This window comes from Equus przewalskii, chromosome 26, assembly GCF_037783145.1.
Source record: "Equus przewalskii isolate Varuska chromosome 26, EquPr2, whole genome shotgun sequence".
NCBI lineage: Eukaryota > Metazoa > Chordata > Mammalia > Perissodactyla > Equidae > Equus > Equus przewalskii.
The window spans coordinates 979994-999137 of record NC_091856.1 but is presented as its reverse complement, the minus strand read 5'-3'; the positions used below and the strand labels follow the sequence as shown (position 1 = coordinate 999137).

Here is a 19144-nt window from a genome sequence, read left to right as displayed (position 1 = left end):
TCCGGGACATGGAGTTCCCCTAACGCGGAAGTGACCGCGGGGCCGCGCCACGTCTCGGGAGCTATGCAAATCGAGGGGACGCCCCGCTGCCTGCTCACAGCCTGAGGGCGGGCATTCTGGGACCCGGCTCCGCCTTCACCCCAAGCTAGAGAAAGGAAGGGTTCGAGAGTAAAAGGGAACTGGGGCGTCTTCTCCGGGTTGCGCCGCACCCTTGCTTCCTGCCGGGGAGGGACTGCGGCTCTTCGGAGGGTTCCCGAGCATCGAGAGCTGGGGCCAGAGCAGCTTCCTGCAGTCCCCGCAACCATAGAGCGCGGGGCCAGGGCGCCGCCCGCGGGTGGGGGACGTTCCGGGGACGGAAGTGGCCGAGAGAGTCTCGAAGGGAGGGCGAGGCCGGAGCCCGAGAGCCACCGGGAGGACGAGCGAGTAGCGGGCCGGCGGGCGGGGCACAGAGCCGGGCAGCGCAGGTAGGCCGGACTGGACCGAGCCGGAGCCTCAGGGTGGGGCCGCGAGGCCGGGCCGGGAGGCGGGCGGGCGGGGCCGACTCCCTTGCGTCCCCCGGTGCGGGTCCTGCTGGAGAGGTCAGCGGCCGCTGTGTCTCGGCTTGGGCTCGGAGTTAAGTATGCCGTTTTGCGGTAGCCAGGCCCCTCCTGGGAGCAGTCCTCGTTCTGGGATGGATTTTGGGGAGGGTGAGGAGTGGGATGGCAGTGAGGCGGAGGGCGGGGATCGGCTTTGAGGTTAGCTGATAGCGGGTGTGTGGGTAGGAAGGCTTTGGGTGGGTTTGGGATCAAGTGGAGCTGGGTTTAGGAATCAAGGTTAGCCTTAGGAGGTATAAAGCCGGGGTTAAAATTTAGTGCCATTGGTGTGAGTCAGGTCCCTTTTATGTAGCTGAAGTTTAGGTTAAGGTCATCATTTTGTTTTTTAGGATGACCAAGATAAGTCAAAGTTACAGTTCAGTGTCAGGTTAGGGGTCAACAACAGGAATTAGGTTAGAAATTCAGTTTTAGGGATACGAGAACGTTGGCATAGTCAGCATTACGGAAAAACCGTGAAGGGGTGGGTCAGGAATCCAGTGACAAGTAAGCCTTAGACTTAGGGGTCAACATTTAGGGTTAAGATCAGAAGCTTTGGTACTAAAGGTAAAAATGAGATCAATATTAGGAATCAGGCATTGGATACAGGCATCAACTAGGAAAGGGATGAATGTCAAAGCCAGTACAGGAAACAGGAAACAGTTTAGGGCTGGGGTTAATGTTAGGAATTAGGGGCAGTTTTAGGGGTTGTGGTTGAGGTCAGGGTAGTTGATCTCCGGCAGGTAAAATTTAAGATTAGGCCCTTGTTTTGAGGGGAAGTCTCATTCCTATGTAGTCGCAGAGGCTTTTTTGGCCCAGAGAAATGACAAACTAATTTCAGGCTAGGGTTCTGGGCTTCAGCTAGAATTGCAGGCATCTGGGATTCCAGTGTCTTTATTCTACTCTCTAAACCTAAGGTGGTTGTGTGGCCATCACAGTTGAGGGGCAGCAGTTCCTGGACTATGTTGTTTATAAAATAGGAGGTGGCAAAGGGACAGGGACCTAGGAGATGTACAAGGCCTAGTCAGACGTGCGGGACTGCCTAGCGGAAAGGGGACTGATGTCTAAGGGGGAAGCTGACCAAGGAAACACTGTTGCCAGGAGGGAGGGAGCGGACTGAATCCTCCGAGAGTTAAGCCCCACCGCCTCCCATTCCCCTCAGTCTGCAGATGTTAAGCCCTCCTCCCCAGCCCTCCTCCCTGGCCCTGTATCTCACACCCTTCCCACATACCCCCTTACAAAATACTTCCCTTGTCTTTAACTCCCATGTTGTTCATCTTACCATCTGTTCCCAGCCTCAGTTTTGCTTTCCTTCCCACCCCTCAATCCACACATCCTACCTTAATTTCCCCTCGCCCTAGTCTGAGCTTTCCCATCATCTTAAAGCACTTTCCCACCATTTTCACCCACTCATCTACCTGCATACCTCCTGGTCATCTGCCGAATTCCCCACCCCCAACCCAACCCAACTACTAAGTACTCCGGATGCTTGCTATACCCTGATTCTAAGCCTCCTTAATTTCTTAGTCCAGTTGTATATCCCCTTCCCCCACTCCCCAAACAGAAAAGAGGAAACAAAACCCAAAGAGGAAACTGGTTCTTGCTGATCCCACGCCCAGCCAGGCCACTGACCACACCCCCATTTCACTCCTAGCCTGACCCTGCCACTGACCACAGCACTATCCCGTACCCAGCCTGACCTAGCCACTGGCTGCACCGCATGCACCCTCCCCCCAACTCCAGCTTTACTTAGACACTGCTCTTGTCCCTTCACTCTTCCCCCATCCCAGCCTAATTTAGCCACTGACCACAGCCCCATCTCTTCTCCACCTCCTGAAGGCTGACCTGACCTCTGACCTCACTAGTTCGTTCCCTGACTTAGCCGCTGTCCACATAATTATTCTTCCCCTTCCCCCAGCCTGATCCAGTGACTGATCATATATGTATTTTTCCTACTACCATCTTCCCCAGCCTTTCTCTACACCTTGTCTTCCCCATTTCCGGCCCAATGCAGTCACTAACCTCATCCCTTCTGCCCCCGTACCTGGTACTAACCGCATCCCCATGCCCTTTTTTCCACAGCCTAACCACATCTCCTAAGCATAGGCTTATCTGCACATTCCTAGTGCGCCTTGATCCTTTCTTTCTCCCCTTCCCAATTCCTTACCTAAACTCAAGCTGCTCAGACACTGAGTGGCTACTGATGACAGGCAGCTATGGGACCCCAGCCTGACTTTGGGCCCTGGACCCTGAGGGTTGATGGGACAAACTGTCATCAGGTTCTGTCAGTTCTACCTCTTAAAATTTGTAATGAGTGGCATCCTCCCCACCATTCTAACTCTGGCTTCATTACCTCTCACCTGTGCTAATACACTATTCTAACCAATCTCTAAGGTAACTGCCAGTGTTATTTTCCTAAAATCCGGTTCTAGTTATACCGCTTCTCTGCTCAAAGCCTCCCTTGGCCTCCTCTTGCCCCCTAGTAGGTACCATTCCTCATACTCTCCCTAGTCCTCACCTGCCTTTCCATCCTCGCCCTGACTTCCCCATCACTGCCTCCTTGCAGGTACCCTGTGCTTCAGCCAGCCTGCCTACTCACTTCCCTGAATGCTCCTCCACGATTGATTTCCTGCTTCTCCACCTTTGCTTATGCTAGTCTCTCTGCCTGGAATGCTGCCCCTGACTCACCTCCGGCTGGCGTAGTGGAGAGAGCTTGTGCTTTGGAGTCAGAGAGACCTGGGTTCGGATCCTGGCTTCACAACTTTTTAGCTGTGTGACTTTGGACAAGCACCTTAACAAGTGTTTAACTTCTTTGAGCCTCAGTTTCCTAATCTGTAAAAATGGAAATAATGACACCTACCTTGCAGGGTTGTTGTAAGGATTAAATGAAATTATGTATACAAAGTAAATTGACATATAGTCAATAAAAGATAGTATTTTTTATTATCTTTATTGTTTAAAATTCTAACTTCAAGTGACACTTTTCATGGAGACTTTTTGGTCCCCCTTTCCTAACGTAAAAGGATCTCTCCCCTGAGCACACACCTCTTGGCTCTTACTATATCCTGCCCTCTATTATAACTCTATTTAGTTTATCCTCTCAGCTGATTGGGAGCCCCTTGAGGGCAAAGGCTAGGCCTTACTCTTCTCGGTTCCCGGCCAAGGGCCTTCCCCACAAAGACCCTCAGAAATTCTTGCTGGATGAGTGGAGGGAGAATGTCTACATAATAGGAGGAGAGATGTTGGGGTGAGTTGTGTGCTGATAGAGGTGTATTTGTGGGGAAGCTGTGGGCGTGGACTGGAGTCCTCACGGGAAGATAACGTGGTTATGATGGGATCTATGTAGGGGCTGCATGTTTGAGATAACCTATATAGAGACAGAGTAAGTAGCTTAGTAGGAAAGAGCTCTGTGCATGGGCTGGGGTGTATTTGGGGAGGATGAATATGCATAGAATGGGTGGAGGTGAGGAGGGGCTGTGTTGGAGGAGGTCAGGTCCAGCCTTTCAACTGCCCAGTCCAGCCCTAAATGAGCCTCCAGCAGCCCGAGGCCGGATATGTCAGTCTCACCCACAACCCACCCCCCCGCACCGCGGTTGCAGACTCAGAGGCCAAATTTGGTAACAGACTGAGTGTTGCTCCCCCAGCCCTCTTACATTATGACTCTGTCTTGAGCTTTCTCTCTCCCTTTGTCCCTCTCTGTAACTCCTGTCTTTCTGCAGCTCCTTTGTGGGTATCTGCTCTGACTGTATTCTCCTTGTACCCCAAATTCCTTACCCCCAGTACACTTACATTCCATTCCTTGCTGGGATTTGACCTCCTGTCCTCCATGCCCCCCTCCCACCCCCGATTGCCCAACTCCTCTGGAATGCATCCCAGGAATGTCTTGAGGGAGGAGGAGTTCCCTGGGAGGGGGTATGGGGGACATTGTTGCTGTTCCATAAAACGTGATGGAAATGGGAGCAAAGTTCTCCGGCCAGAGCAGGAACCGGATAGCTTACCCCATGCTCCCGGGGCCCTTGTTTTATACCTTCATCACCCCCAGTTCACTCCACAACTCCCTCTTGTAGCTGTGTAGATGTCCACTAAGAACCAGCCTGGGAGTAAGGGTAGGCATGACTCAACTCCCTTATCAGGGTCTCACCAGAGGTTTCCGTGCTTGAGGAAGAAGGGGGCGTCCATATATCCGGAGGAAATGGGGGGAGACATGCAATTTCAGCTTAGCGTGGAGGGTCCTTTCAGTCCCACCCTCAGCTCCTCTGACTCCTCTACCTTTTCTGACCCTCCAGCCCTCCAGCGACTTCACAGCCAGGTCTGTCCAGCTACTGGGAGAGGTGCCCGAGGAACGGGGAGGTGGGCAGAGAACTGGAACTGGGGGGACTGGGAGGTCCTCTCTTGTTTGGGAGTAAAGAAAGCAAGCGAGCTGTGGTTTCTTCTCTTTTGAGATTCTGGACTGTTTATAAGGTCAGAAATGACCCATCAGACCCCTGATCCAGACCTTTCCCACATCTGCCTCCTGTCTCCGGTTTCCACCTAGATTTTCAGTCCTCCTCACCCTATCCTTCTAGCCACTTCACCCTCCAAAAACATACCCCTTACCGCCTTCCCTAGTCCTCAGCTGCCTTCTGTATCCCAACACCCCCACCTCTGCTTCCAGTCTTCCCCCCTAGTCCTGCCTTTCCCCGCTTGGGGCCAGCACCAGCAGTATGCCAAGAGGGGAACGGCAGCCTGAATTTGCTCATTCTCAGTTAAGAGGCACCAATCCCTGTACTGAGCTGGATCACATCATCAGCTGCTGGGCAGACTTGTCCTCTTGTGCACTGTGCGCCACCTGCCGCCACCTCCGGCTTCTCCAGCCCTCTAAGAGGTGGTGCCTGGAGGGCAGGGGCGGGCAGGGTGAGACTGGTATCCCAAGCTGCACTTGATATACCATCAGGGGAGGCAGCTGAGATGGAGGGCAGAGTTTGAGAAGGACTTACTGAAGAGGAGAAAGCATAGGAGGAGTTGTAGTGAGGATTGGGTATTAACTTGGTGACTTGGAAGGAGCAAGGACTGAGTTAGAAGAACTGAGTTCTTTCTCTGACCTGCCTTAAACCCTCCCCCTCCCTACCCTGGGTCTAATTCTCATTTTGCAAAATTAAAGAGTTGACTAGATAATTTCTTTGGATTAGAGAGTCATAATTCTAGCTTGACTGCCAGGGAAGCCACATATGGGGCCAAGCTCCTTAGGGAGGCCCCCAACATCTCAGGCTAGAGCAAAGCTGGGACAAGAGTGGGCCTGGATGGCTTGAACAGCCAGTGCTTGGTCTCCCTGCCAGACTAGCTAGAGTTAGTGTTTGCAGGCTTCAAGAGCCCTTGGGAATTACCTAATACAATGTCTTCATTTTGCAGAGAAGGAGGCTAAAGCTGTGAGAGGGAAGGTCACATGATGGGACAGAATTCTGAAAATCCCAGACAGGGAAAAGCCAGCAGGACAAAGTGGGAGACAAAGAGAGAAAAAGACTGAGCTAGGAAAAGATGAAAACAAGGCAGAGGCAGGGCTGGGAAAGGAGCAGGGACAAGGGGCAAGAGAGACAACTTGGAAGAAAGCAGGGAGGCCTAGATTCCAACGGTAGGGACGGGGCAGTGTCCTCAGGTTAACACGGCATTTCAGACCTGCTGCTGCACCTTGCAGACCGGCCTCTCCTTCAGATGTCTTAGATGGTTACGACTGGTCCTTTTTTTTAAGTTAATTTTTATTGAGTTAATGATAGTTTACAATCTTGTGAAATTTCAGTTGTACATTATTGTTTGTCAGTCATGTTGTAGGTGCACCCCTTCACCCTCTGTGCCCACCCCTCACAGGACTGGTCCTTTTGATGTAAATAATCTTTCACTCTTTAAAATTATTAAATAAAAGAAAAACAGCCTCATTACTATCTGCTTTGGTCAGCTTTTCAAAAACACCCCTCCCTGGGACTCCGTGCGGGGGACCTCCTCGCCTCCAGTGAGGGTGTGTTCTAATGCCCTGATGCCACGGGCCAGGTATAGCCAGGCTGGAGAGGAGAAGCTGCCACCATGGTTGCACTTTCGCTGAAGATCAGCATTGGGAATGTGGTGAAGACGATGCAGTTTGAGCCGTCTACCATGGTGTACGACGCCTGTCGCATCATTCGTGAGCGTATCCCAGAGGCTCTGACTGGCCCTCGTGAGTCTGACTCCCCAGATGGCTGGGGCAGGAGTCCTTGGTCCCTTCTCATTCCCAGGCTCTTGGCCTTGAGGGATGACCTCTTGTCCCCCAGAGCTACTCATCCCTCAGGTCTATGCTCCTTGGTTCCCTCTCTCCCCTTTAGGCCCAGGGTCACTGGGGAAATAGTACGGGCAATAGTGCAGCCATTCAGCCATGTTGAGGTCCTCATAAGTCTGAGATGATCCATCCTCTCTTTTAGCCAGCGACTTTGGGCTGTTTCTGTCAGATGATGACCCCAAAAAGGGTATATGGCTGGAAGCTGGAAAAGCTTTGGATTATTACATGCTTCGAAATGGGGTGAGTCTCACTTCATCAAGGACCACCAACATCCTCTTCCATCAACTTCCCCCATTCCACTTCCTACTCTGAGCTCCTGCGTCTCTCGTCTCTGATCCCTGCCCGTGCTTTGTGTCTATTACGGGCAGTCATAATACCCTGCTTTTGAGTGAGCCACCATAGTCTTCCTTTAATAATCTACTTTCCTCCCCTCTGGCCGTGTAAAAAGGAGGTAAACCATCAGCTTAAGGTGGGCCTCTACCTCCTTTTCCTGCCCCACCAGGACACCATGGAGTACCGGAAGAAACAGAGACCCCTGAAGATCCGTATGCTAGATGGAACTGTAAAGACTATCATGGTGGATGACTCTAAGACCGTCACCGACATGCTCATGACCATCTGTGCCCGCATTGGTAAAGGGTCTCTGTGGGGCTAAGGGCTCGGGCGGGAGGCTCCAACTCTGCCAAAAGACATGGATTCAGGGCTGGGGGTGCTACCAACCTGTCCTCCTCCCCGAGGCATCACCAACCATGATGAATATTCACTGGTTCGAGAGCTGATGGAAGAGAAAAAGGAGGAGGTGACAGGGACCTTACGAAAGGACAAGACACTGCTGCGAGATGAAAAGAAGATGGAGAAACTAAAGCAGAAGTTGCACACAGATGATGAGTGTAAGCAGAAATGGAAAAAAGAGGGCATTGGGACTGGTCAGGGTGGCAGGGGCAGTCGTGTACTCGTCATTTATTGAACACTTGCTGTTGGGAGGTACTGTTTTAGACACTGGAATGCATCAGCAATAAAGTCCTACACTCACAGAACTTAACATTTCAGCGAGAGGAAGTAGGAAATGAAGAAATAAACAAAAAGCCAGAGACCAGACAGCACAGGGACCTTGGGGGCTTGGCACTGAGGGGACTCTCTGTGTCCCAGTGAACTGGCTGGACCATGGCCGGACACTGAGGGAACAGGGAGTGGAGGAGCACGAGACACTTCTACTGCGGAGGAAATTCTTCTACTCAGACCAGAATGTGGACTCCCGGGACCCCGTCCAGCTGAACCTTCTTTACGTGCAGGTGTGGAGACGACTTGTCTGGGGCGAGAGAGGTAGGGGAGGGCAGAAGCACAGTAAGGGCATCCCTGCACCTACACAACATCCACCTCTTTTCCTCTGCCCTCCAGGCACGAGATGACATTCTGAATGGCTCCCACCCTGTCTCCTTCGACAAGGCCTGTGAGTTTGCTGGCTTCCAATGCCAGATCCAGTTTGGACCCCACAATGAGCAGAAGCACAAGGCCGGCTTCCTTGAGTGAGTGACTCAGTCCTATATCTGACATGTCAGGGCCCGGGACTCCCTGCCATTGAGATCCCAATGGGCCTGTCTCCATCCAGTCCTTCTTCCCCTGTTTCCTCTCTCGAGGTACCAGGTTTTGGCCCACATGCGTAGCTATTTAGCTTCCATCGGCCCTTTATCTCTTCCCTGGCCCCATGTGGAATATGACTGTAGTCTAAAATCTCTATCCTGCCTCCTACTTCTAAGGCAAGCATGTAGCTTTTTTGAGATTCTCTGAAGAATTTTAGTAGCCACAGGGACACAGGGCACATTTTCCCTCATAAGGAACATGAGATTTAAAAAGTCCCACAAGTCTCCTGCCCTGATGTTTCTCAGAGTGCACAGTTTGATGTGGCCTTCGCAGCTTCCTGCATACGTGGTCATCCTTCTAGTGAGCTCCTTCTGCTCTTGGTTCCCTGAAATGGTGCTCTAGATCCTCTTTCCCTCAGGGACTGAGCCTCCAAGTCAAGTTCCCTCAGTCCCTTTCCCTGGAGGGAGAGACAGGCTGCATTCAAGAGCTAATGCTGAGTCACCGTAGTTTCATGGACAATCCAGACTCTATTCCCTCAGTCTTCCAGCTCCCCAAAGATAACACTGTCCTAGACATTTCCTCACACCCCTAGGCCCATAGTCCATGGCCCACAGATCCCTGATGCTGTCCACTACATGCTGACCCTCCCTTTTCTGGTATAGCCTGAAGGACTTCCTGCCCAAGGAGTATGTGAAGCAGAAGGGAGAGCGTAAAATCTTCCAGGTGAATGGGGATAGGGGAGAGTGTTTGGAATGACCCGGGAGCCTTGCTGCTTAATCCTACTGACTAAATGGACCCCGCCCTCTCCCCTTCTCCTGCTCGCCCACTTCCACCCACCAAGCTGTCCTCCTACCTCTCCTGGCCAAGAAAGCAGAAGACCTGGGCTTTTAGTCTCAGCTCCATTACTGCATTTGGTGTGGAATTCAAATCCGTATTCTTGTTTTCATTTCTTTACCTCTAACGTGGGATAACAGTGCCTGCCTTGCATAGGATTGATTGGAGCATCAGTGAGATAGTATACGTGAAGTTAGTCATGCATCGCTTAACAACGGGGATATGTTCTGAGAAATGTGTCCTTAGGCGATGTCGTCATTGTGCGAACATCATAGAGTGCACTCACACAAACCTAGGTGGTGTAGCCTACTGCACACCTAGGCCATATGGTAGTAATCTTATGGGACCACCGTCCTACATGCAGTCCATTGTTGACCAGAACATTATACAGCACATGACTGCCTATACTGTGAAAAGCATATCTTTGTACAAATGTAAGTTTTTATCCTTGCTCTTTGAATACTCAGCCCAAAAGGCCTTCTATTTGACCTTCTACTTCCTAACTATCCATTCATGTCTCCAGGATGTCTGCAAGTTCCTTAACTCTATCCCTTGAATCCTTGCTTCTGCATATCCTTTATTCGCCCCCATCCCATCACCCTCTCCATTTCTCATATCCTGCACTTCCTGACCTTTTCCTGTGTCCCCGTGATATGCTTCCCTTATACTTAGCATCCCAACTTAAATCCTTGTCTGTGATATTATCCACATATTTTACTAAATCTTTCCCCATTTCATACTCCAAGGCACATAAGAATTGTGGGCAGATAAGTGAGATCGAGGCCAAGGTACGCTACGTGAAGCTAGCCCGTTCTCTCAAGACATACGGCGTCTCCTTCTTCCTGGTTAAGGTGGGCTGTGGATCCTTCTCACTGCCCTCCTGATTTCCTGTGCTTGCCCTTTCCTCTCTGAAAGTCTCTGGCCCTGCCCTCAGTCACATTTCCCATAAGCCCCCAAGAGTCCTGTTCTCTGCCACGCCCTGACCTTGTGAAAACTTGCCTGGTGACAGTCCTCCTCCACCACTTCCCTCCCCGCCCTGTCTTTTCCATCCCTTCCCCTTTCTTTGAAATGGCCTTGTCCTGGTCCATCCGTAGACACCCTGGTTTAGCACTCCTGCCCACCTCAGCACCCCCTGGTGGTCTCGATCTGATCTGATCATTCGCTTCTCGTTCGACCTCTGACACCAATGACAACCTCTGCCTTACAGGAAAAGATGAAAGGAAAAAACAAGCTGGTGCCCAGGCTTCTGGGCATCACTAAGGAGTGTGTGATGCGAGTGGACGAGAAGACCAAAGAGGTGATCCAGGAATGGAACCTCACCAACATCAAACGCTGGGCTGCCTCTCCCAAGAGCTTCACCCTGGTGAGCCTGGGGCTCCTGGGAGAAAGGACTTTAGAATTTTCAGAGAAGGGGCAGCTGCAGGGGTCTTTCCCCCTCCCTTGGGGCAGGTGCACTGAATGTGACGCCAGAAGAAAGGAGAACTTCAGAACTATTGCAGGAACATGAAGGTTAAAGTAGGGGGGAAATTCTCTCCTGGAGAGTGAGTGATGCTTAAATAAAACATTCTTTAAAATCAACACAACAAAACTGTAACCAGCAAGCTGAGCTCACAGGAAGCTTCGAGAGAAGGAAGAAAAATGAGAAAGAAAGAAAAACAAGCCTCCCCTCTTTTAGCAGCAACTATATAGGTAGTTTTCCCCTCTGGCTTTCTATTTTGGTGTTATGAATTGAAAACTAACACCACCTTGATGAAGTGCTCCACTGAGAAAGAGAAACCACCAAAGGCTATTTTTCCACTTTGGATATTAGTGCTAACCCTCAATTATGGTCATTTAACGATAAATGTTTGTATCTTCCTACTTTATTATCAGGGTGAGAGAAAAGAGACTTCATAAATGGCATGTATTTGAAACTATGTAGCATAAAGGCCACTCCGCAGAAATAAAATACTTCTGTCTAAGGAGGAAAATAAAGAAATAGGAGATTGAAGAAAGGCAGGCTTCTTCCTGGAGGGCTGTTAGCATGAGAAGACACCCTTATTGGCTCCACCCTGGGGCTCCCACCCTACCCTTTCCTGTCCTGGGTAGATTCAAGCTTGCCCACCCAGCCCCAACCTTGTCTCCCTAGGATTTTGGAGACTATCAAGATGGCTACTACTCAGTACAGACAACTGAGGGGGAGCAGATTGCACAGCTCATTGCCGGCTACATCGATATCATCCTTAAGAAAGTGAGTACTGCCTGCCCCAGCCTTCTCCTTCTCTCCCTTGCCTTCTCCCTAAGCCAGTCCTTTGGAAATGGGGACCCGGCTTCTGGGAAGTGGCTGATTGGAGAAAGAGGCTGCCTTTTCCGTCGTTCCCTCTTCTTTAACTCTTGTTCCTTTTTTTCTTCCTACAGAAAAAAAGCAAGGATCACTTTGGGCTGGAGGGAGACGAGGAGTCTACAATGCTGGAGGACTCGGTGTCCCCCAAAAAGTATGAAGGATCTGGGCTGATCCCATCCCTCAGGGGCAGGGAGGGCAAGGCTTGACTTCAAGGACTGCTGGGGACAGGGAATCCTTAGGATGGTTCTGTAACCAGTCACAGGCTGTAATGAGACCTCATCCAGCCCCGGACCACGGGACCTGCAGAGGCAGTAGGGCTGGGCGGGAAGGGGAGGAGGGGAAGAAGTCGTCTCATTGCTCCCCAGGATGTCCCCTCCCTAGGTCAACAGTCCTTCAGCAGCAGTATAACCGAGTGGGGAAAGTGGAGCATGGTTCTGTGGCCCTGCCTGCCATCATGCGCTCTGGAGCCTCTGGTCCTGAGAACTTCCAGGTGGGCAGCATGCCACCTGCCCAGCAGCAGATTACCAGTGGCCAGATGCACCGAGGACACATGCCTCCGTTGGTAAGAATGCCCCTACTAGCCCCACAGTATCAGGCCTTTCCCCTCAGCTGGGCCTAGCCAGGAGTTAGGCAGTCTTTTCCCATGTCCCTGCTTGTATTCCTCTCCCTAGCCTTAGGTTCTCTTCTACCTTCTCTGTCCTCTAAATGTTCCCTGTTCCTCCTATCCTTGTCTTGTAGACTTCAGCCCAGCAGGCTCTCACTGGAACCATCAACTCTAGCATGCAGGCTGTGCAGGCTGCCCAGGCCACTCTGGATGACTTTGACACTCTGCCCCCTCTGGGCCAGGATGCTGTGAGTGTGGGATGGAGAGGCCATCGGTACTGAAGCTGAGACTGCAAGGAACAGGGTTGGGGTCTACCAAACCAGAGCAGATCCTGAGGTTTGTTTCCCTCTCTCAGGCCTCTAAGGCCTGGCGGAAGAACAAGATGGATGAGTCAAAGCATGAGATCCACTCCCAGGTAGATGCCATCACAGCCGGTACTGCCTCCGTGGTGAACCTGACAGCAGGTGGGCTGGATGCCGAGTTCTTTGTGTGTGGTGGGGGGAAGAGGGGAGGGTGAGCATGTGCAAGCATGAGTGCGACTGACTCGGAGTGTGACTGCACCTCGACTCATGGAAGGGACTATGTGTGTGCATCTCTCTCAGGACGTATGTGCGTGACTAACTGCCTATGACTGTGCTCCTCCTCAGTCCATCGTCTGGCCTGCTCTGTTTCTTACTCTTCCTCTTCCTCCTCCTCCTCCTCCCCTCAGGGGACCCTGCAGAGACAGACTATACCGCAGTGGGCTGTGCAGTCACCACAATCTCCTCCAACCTGACGGAGATGTCCCGTGGTGTGAAGCTGCTGGCTGCCCTGCTGGAGGATGAAGGAGGCAGTGGCCGGCCCCTGCTGCAGGCAGCGAAGGGCCTTGCGGGGGCAGTGTCCGAACTGCTGCGCAGTGCCCAGCCAGCCAGTGCTGAGGTCAGGGGCCACAGGTTGGCGCTAGGGAGGAGAGAGGGTTTGAGCCCAAGGAGAAGGGGGCAGTCCACTTGCAGGATGGAAGTGTGGGACCAGTGGGCATGTAGGACCCGTGGACATGTGGGCAGGGATTGGGCAGCTTCTGACTGGTGTTCACTCTCCACAGCCCCGTCAGAACCTGCTGCAAGCAGCTGGGAACGTGGGCCAGGCCAGTGGGGAGCTGTTGCAGCAAATTGGGGAAAGTGATACTGACCCACACTTCCAGGTTGGTGACTTACCCAACCCCCAGAACCCCAGCTTCCACGAGGTAACCTCTGATCCTGAATCCAGGTCCTAGTCCTGCTACTGTAAATTGACCCCTCAGAGCCAACCTGAACCTCTGTTTCCAGGAGATGACACTTCTTTTTTGGGGATGAGAATTCAGAACCCCTGAATCCACACTTAACCTCCTAGTTCACCCTTGACCCTTACTGGTGATATTTTTAGCTTCCTGTCATCTTTTCCATCTTCCCCATACGTAGCCCTTGCCCCAACTTGAGGACATCTTGAAACCCCCTCCAGTCCAGTCCTTTAGACCATACCACCCCAAGGAAGCTGTTCCTCTAGCTCCCCTCTTCCCCACCCCATGCCACTTTCCTCAGCTGACTTGTCATCCTGGATTTCCCACGCAGATATGTGCACCCAGAGGGGCTGGGGTTCGATCTCCCCCTGATCCCCCCACGGTAACGGCCTCTGGCCTGGGCGTTCCCAGCTTTGTCTTCTCTGAGTCGCATATACTCGCTTCTGCACCTCTCCCCCAGCCTCCTGGGAGAGCAGAACATGATGCGAGATGGGGAGGCATGGCACAGTCCAGGCTTGGGAGAATGGGATCAGGGAGGGTAGTAGAGGGACCTGTTCCCAAGACTCCAGGGTGACTGCTTCCAACCAAAGTTGAGAAGAAATGGAGAAAAGAAGCTGGAGGTGGGAGGGACCCCAAGAGGTACCTCCCCTCTCCATCCCATTGTAACAGCACTGCCCCTCCCTCCCCATCGCCATCCGAGTGTATCCGCCTCTCGCATTTCTCCCGTTGGTGTAGGCTCTGTTTCTCTCGGTATGCGTTTGTTCCTTGGTGAGGGTTCTTTCCTACTGGGCGCTCAAGCCAGGGGCTTGGGGTAGATTCTGGTTGCTTCTGCAGACACTGTCCTGTGATTGGAGTCAGTGGGAATAATGAAACAGCTATGCCTCTGGAAAGGGTCCATGGATCCCAAGCCCCATCTCAGACCCTGCTGACTGCTGTTTCCTCGCAGGACGTGCTGATGCAACTAGCCAAGGCAGTGGCAAGTGCTGCAGCTGCCCTGGTCCTCAAGGCTAAGAGTGTAGCCCAGCGGACAGAGGACTCGGGGCTTCAGACCCAGGTTATTGCTGCAGCCACACAGTGTGCCCTGTCTACCTCCCAGCTGGTGGCCTGTACTAAGGTGAGCTGCAAAGGTTGCTCTTGCCTATGCCAAGGGCTGACGCTGCCACACACACAAGAGCCTCTCATTTTATCTTTTTGGCTCCTGAGGCCTCCTTACCCAACCCAGTGACTGTTGTGAACACCACAAACACCCCACCTCACGACCCCTTCCCCTTGCCTCCATCTCTGACACTCGGTTTGCCCACAGGTGGTGGCACCTACCATCAGCTCACCTGTCTGCCAAGAGCAGTTGGTGGAGGCCGGACGACTGGTGGCCAAAGCCGTGGAGGGCTGTGTGTCCGCCTCCCAGGCAGCTACAGAGGATGAGCAGCTGTTGCGGGGCGTAGGAGCAGCAGCCACAGCTGTCACCCAGGCCCTGAATGAGTTGCTGCAGCATGTGAAGGCCCATGCCACAGGGGCCGGGCCTGCTGGCCGTTATGACCAGGCCACTGACACCATCCTTACTGTCACTGAGAACATCTTCAGCTCCATGGGTGATGCTGGTAAGGATACCACTCCTGGGAAGAGGAAGAACTCAGTGAGGTTCCCTGAGCCCATTGGACAGTCCCTTGCAGGCCCGCCACCTCCCACTAAGGACGCACCCAGTAGACTGGGTGTTGACCCTCTCTGAGCCCTCCAGTTCCCCATCTGTCAAGCAGGGATATAATCCCCGTTCAGCCTGCCTCGGCATGTTTGAAGAATATACCAAAGTGTGCACACAAATAGATGGAAAGTGGCATTATTAGGAGATAGCCTGACCCACTCCACTCCACCCCTCACCCCCAAAAGCCTTCACAAAGAGTGTCTTCTCCTTTCAAGACTATGTGCTGAAAATACCCATTGGAGAGTGTCTTTCCTCCCGTCAAAGCCCATTGGGAAACGTTCCTCTCTGAGATCCTAAACCCAGAAAACAATAACTCCAGGGAAATTACTTTGAGAACTTTTGCCAGTCTCTTTACTGTCCAAAAAAGCCCCGTCTACCTTGTCTACCCACCCTGGCACCCTCTCAGTGTCTCTGGCTCCCTTACCCGATTGTGCCGGGTCCTCTCAGGTGAGATGGTGCGACAGGCCCGCATCCTAGCCCAAGCCACCTCTGACCTGGTCAACGCCATCAAGGCTGATGCCGAGGGGGAGAGTGACCTGGAGAATTCCCGCAAGCTGTTAAGCGCTGCCAAGATCCTGGCTGATGCCACAGCCAAGATGGTGGAGGCTGCCAAGGTACAGAGCTTTCTGTGCAGACCCCTAGGCTGGGCCCTGAAGGGAAGTGGAACGGTCCAGATGGTCACCCTCATCTGATGGAAGAGACCTAGGCAAAGCGGAAAATCCAAGAGCACAAGTATAGGAGCACTCAGGGAGTCAGTACTTCCCGCCAGTGTGACTCCCAGAGTGCTCTGTGACTGACAGGCAGCTGCACCCTTTCTCTCCCTCTAAGTCCAAGGTCTGCTGGTCCCACTTTTCCTTATTTTGCTGCCACCACCTGCCTGGGATTTGTCTGCTTCCTGGTCTCTCCTGTGAATGCACAAGGGCATTCAGTCCCCAGGGCTCTGCTGCTAGCAGTTTAGGGAAAGACAGTGGGACACAAGGGTACAGAGGAACATCAGGAAGAAGCCAGAAGATGTCCAGGCCCCTGGGCTCTGGGGCTTTTTGGTTTGCAGGAGCCCTCTGCTTTGGTATTCCTGAGATCCCTGCTCTAAACTGAGTCCCCCTTGTCCCAGAGAGCCCTGCTTACCCCCATTTGCTAATGGTATTTCGTGGGGAGTAGGGGCACAAGCATGCCCCCCCCCCAAAGAGGGGAAGAAGGAAAAACTCCAGTTAAAGAAGGGATTTCAGCATCCCAAAGGGAAGCCAAGGTCCCCCTGAGGCTTCCCATTTGCCTGCCTGAGGCAGCTCATCTCCACATGATTACCTCAGTGGGGATATTAGAAATCACTTCAGGAAAATCAATCTGAGTCTAGAGGGGTTAGAGCAGAGTTCATTTAGGGTCCACAGGGATGGGAGTGACGACCATTTGCCTCTCCACCTCTCTCAGGGAGCAGCCGCCCACCCCGACAGTGAGGAGCAGCAGCAGCGGCTGCGGGAGGCAGCTGAGGGTCTCCGCATGGCGACCAATGCGGCTGCACAGAACGCCATCAAGAAAAAGCTGGTGCAGCGCCTGGAGGTGAGGCTGGGAGAGAACCAGGAGCAAGAGAGCTCTAGGAGGACTGAGACTGGGAGGGCCATGTGGAGAGAGTCAAGTAATATTTCCTTGGAGGACATCTTGGGCAGGGCAGGCCAGGGACTGGGCACGGGAGTGCCTGGGGCTTGTCCCAACTCCTCTGTCCTCACAGCACGCAGCCAGGCAGGCTGCAGCCTCGGCTACACAGACCATCGCTGCTGCCCAACATGCAGCCTCCACCCCCAAAGCCTCAGCTGGCCCCCAGCCTCTGCTGGTGCAGAGCTGCAAGGTGAGACTCCAGGAAGTGTGTCGGGGGCGGGAGGAGGTGTGGGAGGAGGGAGACTTTCCCCCAGCCTGTGGGGGGATGGCTCTCGTGACATTTTCCCCTACAGGCTGTGGCAGAGCAGATTCCATTGCTGGTGCAAGGTGTCCGAGGGAGCCAAGCTCAGCCTGACAGTCCCAGTGCTCAGTTAGCCCTCATTGCTGCCAGCCAAAGCTTCCTTCAGGCAAGGCACAATCTCTCCACCTCTCAGACCAGACCCTTTCCCCCCTTATCAGTCCCCTGGATCTCCCACAATTTAAACCTCTGCCAATAGCCTCTTTCCCAGTACTGAGCCCCAGTGCTCACCACATCCTGACCGTCATCAGTCCCTGTCCCCAGACCCAGAGGGAGGATGGTACTTCATCTGCCTACCCGTTTCCCTACAGCCAGGTGGGAAGATGGTGGCTGCTGCCAAGGCCTCAGTGCCAACAATTCAGGACCAGGCTTCTGCCATGCAGCTGAGTCAGTGTGCTAAAAACCTCGGCACCGCATTGGCTGAACTCCGTACTGCTGCCCAGAAGGTATGGCAGCTGGCTCTCTTTTTGGAAGATGAGGGTATAGTCCTGGGATGATGGGGAATTGGTGCAGAGTAACCTAAAACCGGGATAACTGTGTAACCTGAGGCATCAGTCTGCGACACAACAGTATCTCTTACACCCCAAACCCCCACATCATTGTAGGCTCAGGAAGCATGTGGGCCTTTGGAGATGGATTCTGCACTGAGTGTGGTACAGAATCTAGAAAGAGACCTGCAGGAAGTGAAGGCAGCAGCTCGGGATGGCAAGCTTAAACCCTTACCTGGGGAGACTGTAAGTATCCTTAAGACCTCATTCTTACTCAAACCCTGAAGTCTTCCTTCCCATCTGTGCCCCAGAGCTGCCCAAAACCTTCATTTAAACTGCTATCCGTCCCCAAGTAGCTTCTCAAGTTCCCTCTTCCCAGTTCCTCCTGTACCTGAGCCCCTGAGTCTCCCCCTTCATCCCCAGATGGAGAAATGTGCCCAGGACCTGGGCAACAGCACCAAAGCAGTGAGCTCCGCCATGGCCCAGCTGCTGGGAGAGGTCGCCCAGGGCAATGAGAATTATGCAGGTACATGGGGAGGGCTAGGAGTGGGGCCCATGGCAAGGGGAATGGGGAATAGGAGCTGGATGAAAGATGGGGCTGACAGAGGAAACCACTGGGATCAGGGCCTGGCGGTAGGCTGCCTTCTCCCTTCCTGCCTCTCTCCTTGTCTCCCCAGGCATTGCAGCTCGGGATGTGGCAGGTGGGCTGCGGTCACTGGCCCAGGCTGCTCGGGGTGTGGCTGCGCTGACATCAGATCCTGCAGTGCAGGCCATTGTGCTTGATACGGCCAGTGATGTCCTGGACAAGGCCAGCAGCCTCATCGAGGAGGCGAAAAAGGCAGCTGGCCATCCAGGGGACCCTGAGAGCCAGCAGCGGCTCGCCCAGGTCAGGTATTGGGAAGGGTCCACTTGTGCCCTCTCCGCAGATCCCATCAGAAAGCACACGCTGACTAGGGCAAAGTCTCATCCACATGGACAGACATTTCAGTCTGCTCTTGAGAGCTCTCTAGATTCCGTGCATTCTCTCTGTCCTAGTAGAAGTGTCTCAGTTAGACTGAGGCGGGGGCCTAGCTAAACCCCGGGTCTGGGGAAGTTTGATCACTATCACTTGATACCCTAACTTCAGCCTCTTCAGCTACAACACCCCATTTCCTCTCTCACTTTCAGAGGCAGTAGAGCAGTTATCTCCCAGGTGCCATGGGTGGAGGAGGAGGTCTCCCAAATTGTTTCCATTTTGGCAACCCACATCTCCTTTCCCACTCAGGTGGCTAAAGCCGTGACCCAGGCGCTGAACCGCTGTGTCAGCTGCCTGCCTGGCCAGCGAGATGTGGATAATGCCCTGAGAGCAGTGGGAGATGCCAGCAAGCGACTCCTGAGTGACTCGGTAGGAGGATGGGGGTGTTGGGGGAACATAGGAGCCGAAGAAGTCCAAGCTTCTCCTTCCACCTTAGCCCTCTCCTTGACCCTGATGTCCCAGATTTACCCCTTTCATTACTCTGTGCCCATCTCCCGGCGCTCCTGTACCAAATTCTCCCTTGCATCATTCGCCATTCTTGCATC

At 53.1% G+C, this 19144-nt stretch overlaps 1 protein-coding gene across 3 annotated transcripts in view; it reads left to right on the top strand.

Moving 5' to 3' along the window:
* Positions 1 to 3: 3 nt before the first annotated feature.
* The window catches only part of TLN1 (talin 1), a 32092-nt gene continuing 12951 nt past the window's right edge, over positions 4 to 19144 (top strand). Inside the window, exons 1-29 of one of the 3 annotated variants that reach the window (XM_008534338.2) lie at positions 5 to 464; positions 6591 to 6753; positions 6995 to 7092; positions 7355 to 7484; positions 7590 to 7742; positions 8002 to 8144; positions 8251 to 8378; positions 9096 to 9156; positions 10014 to 10118; positions 10475 to 10630; positions 11396 to 11497; positions 11665 to 11741; positions 11972 to 12152; positions 12329 to 12442; positions 12550 to 12658; positions 12904 to 13112; positions 13276 to 13374; positions 13781 to 13831; positions 14396 to 14563; positions 14753 to 15047; positions 15596 to 15762; positions 16574 to 16702; positions 16872 to 16988; positions 17092 to 17205; positions 17408 to 17542; positions 17702 to 17830; positions 18008 to 18110; positions 18262 to 18470; positions 18849 to 18968. In XM_008534338.2, coding sequence (XP_008532560.1) covers positions 6624 to 6753; positions 6995 to 7092; positions 7355 to 7484; positions 7590 to 7742; positions 8002 to 8144; positions 8251 to 8378; positions 9096 to 9156; positions 10014 to 10118; positions 10475 to 10630; positions 11396 to 11497; positions 11665 to 11741; positions 11972 to 12152; positions 12329 to 12442; positions 12550 to 12658; positions 12904 to 13112; positions 13276 to 13374; positions 13781 to 13831; positions 14396 to 14563; positions 14753 to 15047; positions 15596 to 15762; positions 16574 to 16702; positions 16872 to 16988; positions 17092 to 17205; positions 17408 to 17542; positions 17702 to 17830; positions 18008 to 18110; positions 18262 to 18470; positions 18849 to 18968 — 3732 coding nt within the window. In that variant the 5' untranslated portion in view covers positions 5 to 464; positions 6591 to 6623. Of the gene's footprint in view, positions 465 to 4859; positions 4879 to 6590; positions 6754 to 6994; positions 7093 to 7354; positions 7485 to 7589; positions 7743 to 8001; positions 8145 to 8250; positions 8379 to 9095; positions 9157 to 10013; positions 10119 to 10474; positions 10631 to 11395; positions 11498 to 11664; positions 11742 to 11971; positions 12153 to 12328; positions 12443 to 12549; positions 12659 to 12903; positions 13113 to 13275; positions 13375 to 13780; positions 13832 to 14395; positions 14564 to 14752; positions 15048 to 15595; positions 15763 to 16573; positions 16703 to 16871; positions 16989 to 17091; positions 17206 to 17407; positions 17543 to 17701; positions 17831 to 18007; positions 18111 to 18261; positions 18471 to 18848; positions 18969 to 19144 lie in introns of those variants that run through there. The other 2 variants (XM_008534340.2, XM_070595686.1) reach the window with 2 other exon arrangements.